General features: G+C 43.9%; 2 protein-coding genes across 7 annotated transcripts in view; both read right to left on the bottom strand.

Moving 5' to 3' along the window:
* Nucleotides 1-15983, bottom strand: part of SMIM10L3 (small integral membrane protein 10 like 3) — a 132463-nt gene that overhangs the window by 5631 nt on the left and 110849 nt on the right. The gene's annotated exons all lie outside the window — the stretch shown is intronic.
* The window catches only part of CYTH3 (cytohesin 3), a 94650-nt gene that overhangs the window by 35579 nt on the left and 43088 nt on the right, over nt 1-15983 (bottom strand). Inside the window, exon 1 of one of the 6 annotated variants that reach the window (XM_067705534.1) lies at nt 2264-2282. The exons of the other annotated variants lie outside the window; for them this stretch is intronic. Coding sequence (XP_067561635.1) covers nt 2264 — 1 coding nt within the window. The 5' untranslated portion in view covers nt 2265-2282. Of the gene's footprint in view, nt 1-2263; nt 2283-15983 lie in introns of those variants that run through there. 6 annotated transcript variants of the gene reach the window in all.

Here is a 15983-nt window from a genome sequence, read left to right as displayed (position 1 = left end):
TGACCCACAACTGCATATTTCTGGTACCTAGTGCTAATGGAAACTGATGTCACTCAACCTTAATTTTACCTTGATTACTAATCAATACTAACTTTTTTGTTATTGTATGGTATTTTTCAGAGTTTTGGTCAATGCCATAGGACACTAAGAATTCTGTGAAAGCATGGGCTTGGCCTCTGGTCCCATTAATTCACTAAATGGGAACTCTGTACTGGAGTGTGGTTTAACCCAAACAAATAATACCTACCTGGAACACTACAAAAACCGGTGACTTAAGCTGTTAAAGCAGGATGAGTTCCTAGCTACTACGAAGCAGTATGGTTTATACCAAGAACATAAAGGCAGGCTGTGGCCGTCGGCAGCTGTGCCTCTGGGTCTGGTCACCACCCAAGGACTGTATGCCTTCAGCGAGGTGATGAAGCGGAGTCCAAATGGCTAACAGGGCCAGCAGTATGTCAACCACACTGGGGGCCAGGGCAGTGGAGGGTCCAGATCGCTAAAGCACTGCGACCAAACTGCAGCGGCAGCCTTTCTGCCAGGGACTAGGAAGGACAGAGTGTGCCTCGCGGGGAGAGAGGCGCTCTGGGAGGCCGGCTTTCTACGGGACAGGAAGGTCCTGGCCCCCACGGACCACTCAGCAGTCACCTCCTGTCACTTCCCCTCATCCTCCTTCGTGATCTTTCTTCGTCCCGGGACACTCATGCTTTTCCCAGCCTTCTTTGGATTCGGTGAAATACCCCTTTAGACAAACAAAAACTCAAGAGCTGGCCACCAGCACACCATCATTAAGGGAAATTCTGAAAGAATGAACTTCAATCAAGAGAAAAGACCCAAGATGGGAGGGGTGGGACACCAGAGGGAATCATGGGCACAGATTTACAGAAGGAAACCTAAAGAAAAAGTGACCACACAGGATGATAACGTCTCACAGAATAAACAAGAGCCAGCGACACTAGCATGGAAATGGGAAGAGACATAACTTGCTCTCAAGTGCTTAGAGTTCTGAGGAGGAGAGCCTGCATCATTAGCTTCCACCTGGCAAGCTAAGAATCCATATTAAGATGTCTAGGCTGGTATGGAGGTTCCTTAAAAAACTACAAATAGAACCACCATACGACCCAGCAATCCCACTACTGGGCATCTACCCTGAGAAAAACATAATTCAAAAAGAGTCATGTACCACAACGTTCGCTGCAGCTCTGTTTACAATAGCCCGGAGATGGAAACAACCTAAGTGTCCATCATCGGATGAATGGATAAGGAAGATGTGGCACATATATACAATGGAATATTACTCAGCCATAAAAAGAAACGAAATTGAGCTATTTGTAGTGAGGTGGATGGACCTAGAGTCTGTCATACAGAGTGAAGTAAGTCAGAAAGAGAAAGACAAATACCGTATGCTAACACATATATATGGAATCTTAAAAAAAAAAAAAAAGGTCATGAAGAACCTAGGGGCAAGACGGGAATAAAGACACAGACCTACTAGAGAACGGACTTGAGGATATGGGGAGGGGGAAGGGTGAGCTGTGACAAAGCGAGAGAGAGGCATGGACATATATACACTACCAAACGTAAAATAGATAGCTGGTGGGAAGCAGCCGCATAGCACAGGGAGATCAGCTCGGTGCTCTGTCACCACCTAGAGGGGTGGGATAGGGAGGGTGGGAGGGAGGGAGATGCAAGAGGGAAGAGATATGGGAACATATGTACATGTATAACTGATTCACTTTGTTATAAAGCAGAAACTAACACACCATTGTAAAGCAATTATACTCCAATAAAGATGTAAAAAAAAAAAAAAAAAGTCTAGGCTAAGCAGCAAAGCAATGGAAATGGAGTTCAAAAGGCCCAAACTGAGAAAGAGGAACAAGAAAAACTGCAATGAGAAAAAAATCCAAAACAACAAAGAGAAACAGAGAAAAACTGTTAGATATGTCAATTCTATCTCAATACAGCTGAAATTTTAAAAAGAAAAACCATTAGAAATACAAAATGCAAAATATGGGAGAAAAAAAAAAAAAACCCAAACATTGATTTTTACTGTGGAAGACTGAAGAAAGAGTCTGTGATATGGCACAGTTCCTCCGATCAGGAAGGTGGGAGGCTCGGGGACTTCCTTTGCCCAAGAGAGGGTGGCACAGAGGACACCATGCAGGACCCGGAACCCAGGCCTCGCACCCCTCCTGTCTGGGAACCCCAAGACCAGGTCCCGTGCTCCAGAGAAGCCCGGGTCAGCAAGCTTCTGAATGAAACCTACTGTGCTAAGACACCACTGGCAGGGAGAGTCCAAGACATCCCAGCTGTTGCAGCCGCCTCAGCTGAGGCCCCGGACCTCAGGGAGGCAACTCAGCCCCGGCTGACCTGCCAGCTCCATGCAGCCACGGGAGTGGGTGGACCCAGACAAGAGCGGTCCATGAACTGCAAGCCAACTCCCAGAAACATGAGCAATAATAACCACTGCTGTTTTAAGCCAATTACTCTGGAATACTTTGTTATGAAATAACAAAGTCATAAGTAACTGATACATTTACAATGAACATGAACAGGAAAAAGGACCAAGTTTAAAAACCCGGACGTAAAAAAATGCACAATGGAAAAACACCCAACTAAACGCTCTTTAAAAGAGGTTTATTTATTTATTTATTTTTGGCCTTTTTTATTGAGCCAAATACACACGACATAAAATTTACCATTTTAATCATTAAGTGTACAGTTCAGTGGCACTAAGTACATTCACAACGTTGTGCAACCATCACCACTGCCTATTTCCAGAATTTCTCATCATCCCAAACAGAAGCTTTGTAACCATTGAACAGTAATTTCCCATCCTCAACCCCCAAGCCCCAACCGCTGGCCAGTAACCTCTTTTACACTCTAATCTCTCTGAATTTTCCTGTTCTAGGTGTATCATGTAAGTAGAATCATACAATATTTGTCCTTCTGTGTCTGGCTGATTTTACTTAGCACAATGTTTTCAAAGTTCGTCCACATTGTAGGACGTATCAGAATTTTATTCCTTTTTGCGGCTCAATAACTTTCCACAACGTTTAGCCACCATTTTGCTTCTCCATTCACCTACTGATGGATACTTGGGTTGTTTCTAAATTTCGGCTACTGCGAACAATGCTGTTATAAACGTGAGTGTACAATTTTTGAAGTTTAAATCCACAAACACGGATTTGGTCCACAATCAAATATCATACTATATATCACCCCTCTTAGTACATCATGATACATGTTAATATGTTAAAGATTCCATGGAATCTGTAACCAGAAAAAGAAGCACCAACAACACTAATTGTATTAAACTGAGAGGATTCTTAACTGACGTGACCATGGACTCATCTTTTAAAAAATAGAACATCTCTATGCTGTGTAGCCTGCTGAACATAATTAAGGACAAACAGGCCTAGGTTTGTTTTTTTAAATTAATTTTTATTGGAGTATAGTTGCTTTACAATGTTGCGTTAGTTTCTGCTGTACAGCGAAGTGAATCAGTTATACACATACATATATCCACTCTTTTCTAGATTCCCTTCCCATTTAGGTCACCACAGAGCACTGAATAGAGTTCCCTGTGCTATACAGTAAGTTCTCATTAGTTATCTATTTTATATACAGTAGTGTATATATGTCAATCCCAATCTCCAAATTCATCCCACCCACCTTGGTAACCATAATTTTGTTCTCTACATCTGTGACTCTATTTCTACTCTGCAAAAAAAGTTCACCTGTACCATTTTTCTAGATACAAGAGGCTTATTTATTTATTTATTTTGGGGTGTGCTGGGTCTTCGTTGCTGCACGCGGGCTTTCTCTAGCTGTGGCGAGCGGGGGCTACTCTTTGCTGCGGTGCGTGGGATTCTCATTGCAGTGGCTTCTCTCGTTGCGGAGCACAGGCTCTAGGTGCGCGGGCTTCAGTAGTTGTGGTGCACAGGCTCGGTAGCTGTGGCTCGCTCTAGAGCGCAGGCTCAGTAGTTGTGGCGCACGGGCTTAGTTGCTCCGTGGCATGTGGGATCTTCCCAGACCAGGACTTGAACCCGTGTCCCCTGCATTGGGAGGTGGATTTTTTTTTTTTTTTTTTTTTGCGGTACACGGGCCTCTCACCGCTGTGGCCTCTCCCGCCGCGGAGCACAGGCTCTGGACGCGCAGACCCAGCGGCCATGGCTCACGGGCCCAGCCGCCGCACGGCACGCGGGATCCTCCCAGACCAGGGCACAAACCCATGTCCCCTGCATCGGCAGGCGGACTCCCAACCACTGCGCCACCAGGGAAGCACCCTGGGAGGTGGATTCTTAACCACTGTGCCACCAGGGAAGTCCCAAGGCTTATTTAAAATATAAGAACACATAACAATTGAAGGCAGAAGGGTAGGGAGTGATATACCAAAGGAAAACTGGTCCCGTGACATGAACACAGGCAAAACAGACTAAAGTCACTAGATACTGACATCGTTCCATTAATCACAAAATTAACAAGTCTGAACATATATGCAATTAACACAATAGCTTCAAAACGTATAAAGCAAAAATTGACAGGGTACACGTAAAAATGGACTCTTCCTAAAGGCAAAAAAAAAAAGAAAAAAGAAAAAGCTATAGATTTGACTAATACAATTAACAAGCTGAACTAGTAGACATAATATGCTTCATCAATTTTAAGAGGTGCGTCTTTACGTCTCTGAAACCTAATGTGACATACAGAGGTCAATGGCTTCATATCTGTGAATACGTTTACGACTGCCAGGGGCACTACTGAAGTGCTTGCTACTCCTTGATGGTTCTGCTAAAAACACAATTTAAGAACCATTTCATAAAGAAATAAGAGGCTGACTATTGCTTCAAACCTTGCATTGGTACCCTCTAGTAAGATCAATAAAGTCTCAGTGTGAAAACCTGCAGAATTCGAACCCCGCCCCTCCCGGACGATACAGGAGGGCCCTTTAGAAGTGCTGTGCGCCTGTGCCTTGAGCAGCGGAGAGGACAGCACTGCTGTTTGTACTGCTTCTGACAAAAACGCAAACGCCTGCTCTGTGCAGAGAACGAGGCTCTGGTCCTAGGCTTTAAGGTGTACCTTAACCAACTTATTTTGCTCATATCTTACCTTCTATATGTATGGACAGTTAGTAAACGTTGTTTAGAAATCAATGCTTAAAGACGTTTAAAGAACTCTTCCCATCAGTATAAGTAAGAAAATTCTAAGTGAGAAGAAATCATTAAGTCTGGTTTAATTGACAGCTTCTTTTTCCCTTAATGGAACATAAAATAATGACGCACCTTACAACTGGTGGAGACACAGATTCAATCAGATCACTGCCCCCCCCCCCAGCAGCTGTGCAAAATGCATTCTTTTCGGGGGCATGGGGAACATTTATGCAAACCGACTGTATACCGTCCATCAATAAAGTCTTACTAACTCTCACGGGACCAGTGTGGTGGATACAATGGATTGGCTTTGCTCCACCGAAAGCTCAAAATTACACCACCGGACTCTCTTACGTTTAGACTTGTGAGGATGAATTCGGCTCTACCCACGGATGCACCACCCAGGACTCCACAGAGGGAAGTGAAGCAGGGGTCCTCGCCCTGCCTTTTCTTAGAGAATGCTTCTTGGCTGGCCAGCGAGGATGCGGAAGCAGAGGATTTCCTTCAACAGCCTTCTTGCGCTCATTCTCCAGGCTCCTAGGAGTCGAGGCGGTGCTGCCGTAGAGCGCCTTCTGGATCCAGGCTTGTGGACCCCTTCCTCGCTGGAGATACACGTGGATCTCAACGATTCCAGGGGTCGCCTATGAGGAGCTCCATCAGTGACTCAATTCTGGAGACCAGGCCAGAGCCCAGTCCCCTAGTCATTCCAGGGCTGTGTCCAGCACCCCAATTCCCTATTACTTTATCCCTTCCTGCCCCAGACACAGCCAGTTTCGTGTGTCTCCCGTGGAACTCTTATGGAAACAATGCTATCATGAAGACCACGTTCTCTGAGCATAATTATCTCTGAGAATCTCTGAGAATAATTACGTTAGAAATCAATAACAAAACAGTGATTAGAAAAACCCATTTGTTTGGAAATCAAGGAACACAATTCTAAATGACTCCTTGGTCAAAGAAGATATAATGTAAATGTGAAAATTCTGAGAAGACGATGATGACAAACTGCGTATCAATACTTGTCTGCTCCAGCTAAAACAATCCTCAGAAACTCACAGCCTAGAATGCTTATTTTAGGAAAGAATTAAGCTGAAAATAAGCAAAGCATTCACCTTAAAAAAATTAGAAAAATAATAGTTTAAAACCCAAAGGAGAAAATAACAGAAAAGAAATTCATTTTAAAAATGCAACGAAGTGCAGCCCCTCTGGCAAAAGTCTGGCAGTTCCTCAAAAGGTTCAACACTAAGTCAGCATGTAATCCAGTGAGTCCCCTCCTCCCAGGTGTTTACCCAAGAAAACAATACATATGTCCACACAAAAACTGGTGCACGGGTGTTCACAGCAGCATCAGTCACAACAGTCAAGAAGCAGAAGCAACCCAAATGTCCACCGAGTGATGAATGATTAAACGATGTGGGATATACCCACACGATGGAGTATTACTCAGCCATAAAAAGGAACGAAGCACTGATATGTGGACATGCTATGCTCATCCAGCCACAGAAGACCACATACTGCATGGTTCCATTTATAGGAAATGTTCAGAACAGGCCAAGAACAGACAAAACAAATCTGTGGTAACAGAAACCAGAAGAGGGGTTAAGCTGGGGTGGGGGAAAGGTGCTGCGTGAGAAGTCAGACAAGAGGGCCTTCTGGGGGACGGCAAATGTTCTGCATTTTGATCTGGGTGGTAGTTACACAAGCATGTGTGCTTATCCAAGTAAAACAGCCCGAGTTCTGTGTGCACTTAATGTCGGGGCATCGTATTTACTGCCCCTGCAAGTCTACTTCGGGGTAAGTGATCCCTTATAACCCTCCAGGGAGAAGGAAGAACTTCCTTGAAAAGACATTAAAAGAGGATACTAAGAGCCTGCCACACACTAACAGAAACCGATGCTCGCCCACCTAGGAGGACTTCAGGACAGACTGGTCTGAGGTACAAAAAGATGAGTCAGACGGCCTCACTGCCACCTCTGCCTCACATTCTGTAGCTCTAAAACTCAAAACACCAAGTAAAGGGCAAGAAGCCACTTGATAAGGGACACAGGGGAAGGGACATGATAAGGGACACAGGGGAAGGGACACAGGGCAAGGGGAATTTTTTTTTCTTTTTAGAGCAGACCTCATCTTTATTGCACTTTACTCCATTGTGCTTCACAGATATTGCCTTTAAAAAAAAAACAAAAACAAATTAAAGGTTTGTGGCAACCCTGAATTGTCAGATGTTATTTTTTAGCAATGAAGTACTTTTTCACTGAGGTATGCACATTGGTTTTTTTGGGTTTTTAAAAAATTTATTTATTTTATTTTTGGCTGTGTTGTGTCTTCGTTGCTGCACGCAGGCCTTCTCTAGTTGCAGCGAGAGGGGGCTACTCTTCGTTGCGGAGCATATGCTTCTCATTGCAGTGGCTTCTCTTGTTGCGGAGCACGGGCTCTAGGCGCGCGGGCTTCAGTAGTTGTGGCACGTGGGCTCAGTAGCTGTGGCTCGCGGGCTTAGCTGCTCCGCGGCATTTGGGATCTTCCTGGAACAGGGCTTAAACCCCTGTCCCCTGCATTGGCAGGTGGATTCTTAATCAATTCGCCACCAGGGAAGCCCGCACATTGCTTTTTTAGACGTAATAACGCTACTGCACACTTAATAGACTGCAGTACAGTGTAAACGTAACTTATATGCACTGGGAAACCAATACACACAATGTGACTCGCTTTACTGCAGTGGTCCGGAGCTGAATCTGGGACGTCTCCAAGGTTTGCCTGTACAGAATAACTTATTTCAGAAAATTGAAAATCCATCCATTATTAAGGACGCCATTCTTTTGTGTCCTGGTAAGAAAAAGCACTAAGGCTACCAAATTTAATTTTATGATGCCAGACTGTAAGGTGCATTCCAGTTTCAGAGAGGTTAAACTGTGCACCTTCGAATCAGCGGCAGAAGAGCTGTGAAGCACGCTTACTTTATAACGGGGTAACATCTCTTAATTCACAATGGTTTTTAGAGTAGATAAAAATCATTGCTAACTGCTCTAGAAGACGAAACCTTTGTCATGACTGCTGTTACTCCAAAGTCTCCCTCACCCTCCGGCGATCACATCTATCCCTGGGTAGGAGTTAAGAATCATCGCACAACAGAGAGACGATCAAGTCAGCAATAAACTAAGAATGAAAGCAGTCACTGCCAGTTTTTTAAATAACCGCTTTGTGTTTACACTCACATGGGGCAGCACCCCCTCCCCAAGTGAGTCGGCACTCGTATATAAACATCCTCTTGATGACCAACTTGCCAACCCACAACTGTCGCTCTTCCTGGTGGGTGATGCAGCCAACCACCAGTAAGCAACAGGAGGACTTCCGCGGTGGCGCGTGTCTTACTGAAAGCAGTGGTGAAGGGCGATTATCCCCTGGATCCATCCAGCAAGAGCACACGGGAGAGCCAAGAACTCAACCAGCTCTCCGGACTCCTCATCAACAGTGTTGACAATGATCTGAATCAATGACTCCAGCTCACTGTCTACAACCTGTTCCTAAACAACACAGTCCACAGGACTTCTCCGTCAGCATCACTTGTCTAAAATAGGGTTCCAAGGCCACAGCCCATGCCTATCAAATCAGAACCTCTGGGTAGGAGGCCAAGGACTCTGAACTTTAACAAGCTTCCCAAATGATTTTGTTGAACATTGCTAAAATATAGCTATGCACGGCTAAGTCCTTCACACAAATCATGAACGCAATACATTAGAGAGGCAACATGACACAGTGGTTAGAAGCCTAAGTCCTGCAGTCAGACTGCTTGTCTCAAAGCTTGTCTCTGCCACTTACTAGCTGTGCGACCTTAAGCAACTTACCTAACCTCTCTGTGCCTCAGTTTCCTCACCTGTAATAGGATATTATCTATGTCTGCATTACTACAAAAAGCTAATCCAAATTTAATGCTCTTCTTGAATGTTGCTTGAAATTTAAAGATAAATATTACACCTTAAATCAAAGCAAGAAGCATTTAAAGATCTTGAAAGAGACATGTTTTTACCTCAATCATGAACAACTAATAATGAACAATGAGACTTTCTATTTCTACCGTGGATAACTGAAAAAGCAAAACAACTTTTGACATCAAGCCTGTTTAACTGATTTTTTTCCCAGGCAGAAGTTGTGATGGGGGGGTGGAGGATAGAGTGGGAACAGCTTCACAAATACACAGGCATAAAAATCGTGTGAAGACAGATCGGCAGTTCCTCATAAAGCTAAACACCACCTTGCAATATACAATCCAGCAATCACACTCCCAGGAATTCACCCAACTGAGTTGAAAACCTCTGTCCACATGAAAACTTGCACACGAATGCTTACAGTACCTTTATTCATAATTGCTCCAGGGAGTAGCCTGGCGGTCCAGTGGTTAGGGCTCTGCACTTTCAGTGCTTGGGGGGAAGGTTTGATCCCTGGCTGTGGAACTAGGATCCCGCAAGCCGCGGGGCATGGCCCAAAACAAAACAAAACAAAACAAAAAACTGCCCCAAACTGGAAGCAACTAAGATGTCCTTCAGCAGGTGAACATAAATTGTGGCACAACAGACAATGGAATATTACTCAGCGTTAAAAAGAAATGAGGATCAAGCCGTGAAAAGACACGGAGGAACCTGAAATGCACATTAATAAGTGACAGAAGCCAGTCTGAAAAGGCCACACACTGTAATTTCAGCCGCACGTAACTTCTGAAACTATGGAGATAGTCAAAGGATTAGTGGTTGCCAGGGGTTCAGGGGAACGACGGGAGGGATGAATGGGTGAACACGGGGGGTTTTAGGGCAGCAAATCTATTCTGTATGATACCCTAACAGTGGATACATGTCATCATGCATTTGTCACAACTCATAGAACTATAGAGCACAGAGTGGACCCTACTGTAAACTATGGACTTTAGGTAACAGCAATTTACCAACCCTGGTTCATCAACTGTAACAAACATACCACACCAAAGTAAGATGTGAGGAACAGGGAAACCAGATGTGGAAGGGACCATATGGGAACTCTGTACTGTCGGCTCAGGTTTTTTTTTTTTTTTATCTAAATCTAAAACTCTAAAAAATAAATCTATTAATAATGTTTCTAAAAAGAGATAATGACATCCAAAGCTTCTAAATAATTTTCTTAAACAATTTTGTGAAAGTCAACTCCGGCAATTTAATCAGCCCTGACTTCCAACAAGTTCTTCTTGAAGATCAGAGAGAAGATGAAAGAGCCTCCTTATCAGATTTCAAATGAGATTTTCAACTACGATGTCAGAAACACGTCACCTAAAATTTAAGATCAGATGTGATTCTTTTCATTTAAATTACTGTCAAAAACTTTGCCTTTGAAAGCTTCATTAAGTTGGGGAGATAAGAACGTTCTTATAACCAGTTTGCTGAAGCCATAGGTGAGTTCTGGCTAAAAATGCATAAAATCCGCATCAGTAAGCATGTCCCCAAAAGAAACCCTCAATGCATATGTCCACCTTCTTTCCAATTCATTTCACTAGTTCTGATGAATAACGGACATCACCTTGAGCAGCGGCCCCCAGGCTTAAAAGGAAAGCATTTCTCCTTCCAAGGTATATCTTTAACTATGTATCTTTCAAAAAGAAATGGATGGGCATCAGTGCTTTCCTTGCTAGACTGCCTTGCTTGGTAGATTCATCCCACTTAAATATGTTTGAACAGCCTCCCCCGCAAAAAAAAAAAGTGCAGGACAATGATTTAATCTTATAGATCTTGAAGTCAGACTATCTCCAGCCAAGTCTTCAGTCTGATGATAGATTACAAAATGGCCAAAGAGCCTAGAATTTCTTCTCAACTTCCTTTCCAGCTGTAGTTTTGGAAGTGCGCCCTAAACGAAGCCCATCCCTGCTCAAAACACAGAGAGCTCCCCATGGCCCTCAGCACAGAACGCAGCCTCCTCACCCGGGCCCGGGGTGCAGCGCCCTCCCCAGTGGACGCCGCCCGGTACAGCTCCTCTGCTGGCTCCTTGTCTCGCTTTTGGACGTCAGCGCAAACGCGGCCTTCCCCGTGGCCTGAAGGACCCCGGGCTCCCTGCACGACACTTTCTGTAAGACTCCACTGTCTCAGTTTTCCTAGGCACCCAGCAGCATCGGGGTGTAGGAAGCAGTCGGCACAGTGACTGGACGCGGGTGCTCTGCAGCCATATGGCCGGGCGCAGCTCCTGCATTTTACCTTGTGATTCTGGACTCCTGCGCGTCACTCTTCTAAAAATTTTTAATTATGGCTTAAAAAGAAACATAAAATTGGGCTTCCCTGGTGGCGCAGTGGTTGAGAGTCCGCCTGCCGATGCAGGGGACGCGGGTTCGTGCCCCGGTCCGGGAAGATCCCACATGCCGCGGAGCGGCTGGGCCCGTGAGCCATGGCCGCTGAGCCTGCGCGTCTGGAGCCTGTGCTCCGCAACGGGAGAGGCCACAGCAGTGAGAGGCCCGCGTACCGCAAAAAAAACCAAAACCAAAACATAAAATTTACCATCTTCACCTTTTTAAAATGTACAGTCCAGGGGTATTAAGTATATTCACATTCCAGAACTTTTTCCTCTTGTAAAACCAGAACTCTGTACCCGCTGAGCCCTAACTCCCTAATTCCCCTCCTCCAGCCCCGGGTTGCACCACTCAGAGTTTTTTCTATGAATTTGACTACTTTAGATACTACTTACAACAAGAATCATACAATGTTTGTCCTTTTTGTGACTGGTTCATTTCACTTGTCCTCAAGGTCCATCCATGTTGTAGCACGTGACAGTTTTACGTACGAATATACTATATTTTCTTTATCCAGTCTCCTGTCGATGGACATTTGGGTTGCTTCTACCCCTTGACTATCGTGAATAATACTGCAGTGAACATGAGGCTACAAACATGTGTTTGAGTCTTGTTTTCTACTCTTTTGGATATACACCCAGAAATGGAACTGCTGGATCATTTTTTTTTTTTTTTTTTAAGAACCTCCATACTGTTTTCCACAGCAGCTGTACCACTTTACATTCCCACTAACGGTGCACAGGGGTTGCAATTTCTCTGCACGCTTTTCTCCTCTTTAATAGGGACAATACTATGCACTTCAGACTGTCGTACATACAAGCACTGTGTGTTCATATTATCATCTCACTGATTTGTTAGTCTCCTCCTACAAGAATGTCAACTCTCAGGGATAGGTTTCTTGCCTATCTTGTTCACCACTGAATTCCCAGCACCAAGAGCTATGACTAGCACACAGTAGGTGCTCAAGAATATTTGAATTATCTTAGTATTCAGAACACAGGTTTTTCACAAAAGTTACTCCAGGGATGAGAGTTGTTTGCTTATTTGTTAATTCTTTGCAATTAAAAAAAGTAGTTTGTACACTTTCATGGTCTTGGTGGATTCCTGAAAATACGTTCCAGCATCATCCACTGTCATGCGGTGCCGAAAAGCTTGGGGAGAAGGGGGGGGGAAGCCTCCCAGAGCATTTTAATAAGATTTCCATGATTTTGTACATTTCCATGATCAAGTAATGTTCACACCAAGGGCTTTAATGACACTACTGCCAGCATTCTACACAATGAGGCAGTCTGATCCCACTCTTTTCGTTATAGCCTCAATCCTGGTACAATGTCCCTACCTTTTTCTGCCATTGTCTTTAATTGCTCAATCAAAAAAAAAAAACCTCCTTGGCCCTCAACCCGGGGGCCTGGAAGCCCACAGTCTACAAGGTACTGCTCCTAAGTGTGACTTGTTCTCTTCTTGGGACCCCGAGTACACAGTCTTGTCCCCTCTTCCCAGATCCCTTAGTTAATTCAGGATCACGCCCAGCAGAAGATAAACACTGTTCCTTAGAAGCCAGCAAAGCAAGAGCTTATCAGGATGGCCCAGCACTGAGGAGAGGTTAAATCTGAGCTGCACGGACACGAATTTGGAGGGAGCTCTTCTTGGCAGAAGGGACAGAGGGCAGACTCACCTCACCTTGTGGCAGTAACTAGAACTTCTAGAAGACAGGTGTTTTGATTCCAGGTTTCTGGAGGGTCCATCTTGGACCATATAAATAAGAAAACAACCTGCCAAAGGAGTGAAGTGTTGAGATACCTACAACTCTAAAATGCCTATAAAATAAGAGGGACTGATGGATGAGAGATGGATAAATGGATACACCTGGGGTAAAGCACACAGCAAGGGGTTAACGGCAGACTCTAGGAGGTGGGCTTCTGCACAGCCACTGTATAATTAATTCTTTAACTTTCTCTATACTTGGAATTTTTCATAATAAAATGTTGAAATTTTTTTGAAAATCTGAAACATTAAAAAAAAAACTTCAGAAGCCTCATTAGAGAACTCTACAGATGTCTAAACCATTTTAAATTATCTTTAATTTCCTGTATAAGGAACGCTTTACAAAAAAGAAGAACTCTTATTTTCTCCTCAAATATTACTAAGTATTCCCAAATAACCTACACGATATCTGGCTCTTTAAAACCACACAAACTGGTGTAATCTCAAAAACAAGCATGTATTTTCAGCCCTGGAATTCCCTTGGTAGCTAGCACCTAACAGGGCCACAGCCCTCCATGGCCTGGGTGTGACCTTAGAAGCTAAAAAAACTGGGCATGCCTGACAAAAATCATAAGAAAAAAGTAAAAGATTAACAAATATGGAGCAAGGATAACTTGCTGGTTTAAGAAACAAGTAGAACCTGTAAGATCTATTGTTTCCCTCTTTTCTGTAGGATGCGCGAGGTTTGTAAAATTTCCTACAGTAACATAAAATTACCACCCATAAAACAAAATGATTTAAGGGCCAATGCTGACAGTCTCCCTGTGAAAGGCTGTGCGAGTCTCTTCACCACCCCAGGCGAGGGGCTGCCAGGTCACACTGTTAGTACAGAGACGATACCACGTTCTTAGCCTGATTTTAATCAGCTTTGGACCAAAGAGTAAGGTTCTCGTGGTAAATAAAAATGGACAAGAGTTTAAACAAAACCCACCCTACACAAAACTACAGAGTTATTTTGTGCGTGAAGAGGATGGGATGGGACACCCCTTATCCCTTTGAGGGGAATTATGCCTGTTACTTTTGAGTATTTTGAAAGCTTAATGGCAGGATTTTAGACATCACTTCCCAACAGGGGGCACTGGAGTCAAAAAAGTCCCAGAGAGACGTGCGTGACCAGCAAGTTGTTCTCAATCGTTGCCTGAACCCCAACGGGCCAAGAGGAGAAGCTGCTCCACAGGTGACAGGGGCATTGGATAGTCAGAAAGGACACAGAGAATTCCCCTGAAACAAATGAGGACAAGGCAGGCGGGCTGCAAAAGTGCTTTTTTTTTTGTAATGACTGAAAACTTCCCCCATCTGTGACAAAACAAACCTATAAAATTCAAGAAGCTGAGCACACTCTAAAGGATAAACCCAGAGACCTGTGCCAAAACACATCATATGCTTTTGTTTTTCTGTTATCTTTTTTTTTTTTTGAATTTTTATTTGCGTATAGTCGCCATCATATGCTTTTGAAAGAGAAAAAAGGTTTTTTATCAGCCAGAGAAGATGACACCTTACCTACAGCAGAGAAACAATTCAAATGACTGGATTCCTCATAGAAACCACAGTAGGCAGAGGAAGAAACCCAACATTTTTCAAATGAAGGGGAAAAAAATTTTTTAAACTGTTATATCAACCCTGAATTCTATATCTGGTGAAATTATCCTTCAAGAACAAAAGAAAAATTAAGACATTCTAAGATGAAGTAAAACTAAGAATTTGTTACCAGCAAACCTACCCTAAAAGAATGGCTAAAGGAAGTTCTTTAAAAACAAATGATAGGGTTTCCCTGGTGGCGCAGTGGTTGAGAGTCCGCCTGCCGATGCAGGGGACGCGGGTTCGTGCCCCGGTCCGGGAAGATCCCACGTGCCGCGGGGCGGCTGGGCCCGTGAGCCATGGCCGCTGAACCTGCGCGTCCGGAGCCTGTGCTCCGCAACGGGAGAGGCCCGCGTACCGCAAAAAAAAAAAAAAAAAAAAAAAAAAAAGATAAACAGGGAGTTCCCTGGCAGGTGCTTTCACTGTGAGGGCGCGGGTTCAATCCCTGGTCGGGAAACTAAGATCCCACAAGCCGAAAGGCGCAGCTGGGGAAAAAAAAAAAAAGAAAAGATAAACAAAGGAATCTTGGAATACAGGCAGACCTCGGAGATATACTGCAGGTTCAGTTCCAGACCACTGCAATAAAGCCAGTATCACAATAAAGCAAGTCACACGAATTGTTTTCTCAGTTCATATAAAAGTTATGTTTTTCGCTACACTGCAATTCATTAAGTGTGCAATAACATTATGTCTTTTAAAAATGTACATACCTTCATTAAAAAACACTTTATTGCTAAAAAACGCTAACCATCATCTGAGCCTTCGGTGAGTCGTAACCTTTTTGCTGGTGGAGGGTCTTCGTCTGGATCCTGGACATTTAACTGAGTTAAAGGTGCAGCCTGGTTTCTTGCTGCTTACAGTAAAATGCAAGAGGAAAGAGATAAGTTGAAGGAAATACTGTTACACAAAAAGGAACCAAGACGTGATGATGTGAGAAAATCTCATCTCATCCAGATTGTAAAAGATAATAAAATCAGGACATTCACTGTAAGGAACACGCGCTCTAAAGAGAAAGCCAAGGTGTGGCTGGCTAATGCCTTGCAAATGCTCTGGGAGAAATCAAAGAACACAATATTCCCTCACACAGAAAATTCTCTGACAAGCCTGCCACTCATTAATCCCTCCAACCATCTTGGCAGAAGCCGGGGATAGAAATGGGGTTATACAGGAAAGATCTATGGGGGGCCCTCTTGTCT

This window comes from Pseudorca crassidens, chromosome 15 (genome assembly GCF_039906515.1).
Source record: "Pseudorca crassidens isolate mPseCra1 chromosome 15, mPseCra1.hap1, whole genome shotgun sequence".
NCBI lineage: Eukaryota > Metazoa > Chordata > Mammalia > Artiodactyla > Delphinidae > Pseudorca > Pseudorca crassidens.
The sequence above is the reverse complement of the archived record's forward strand: the minus strand, read 5'-3'. Positions and strand labels throughout refer to the sequence as shown.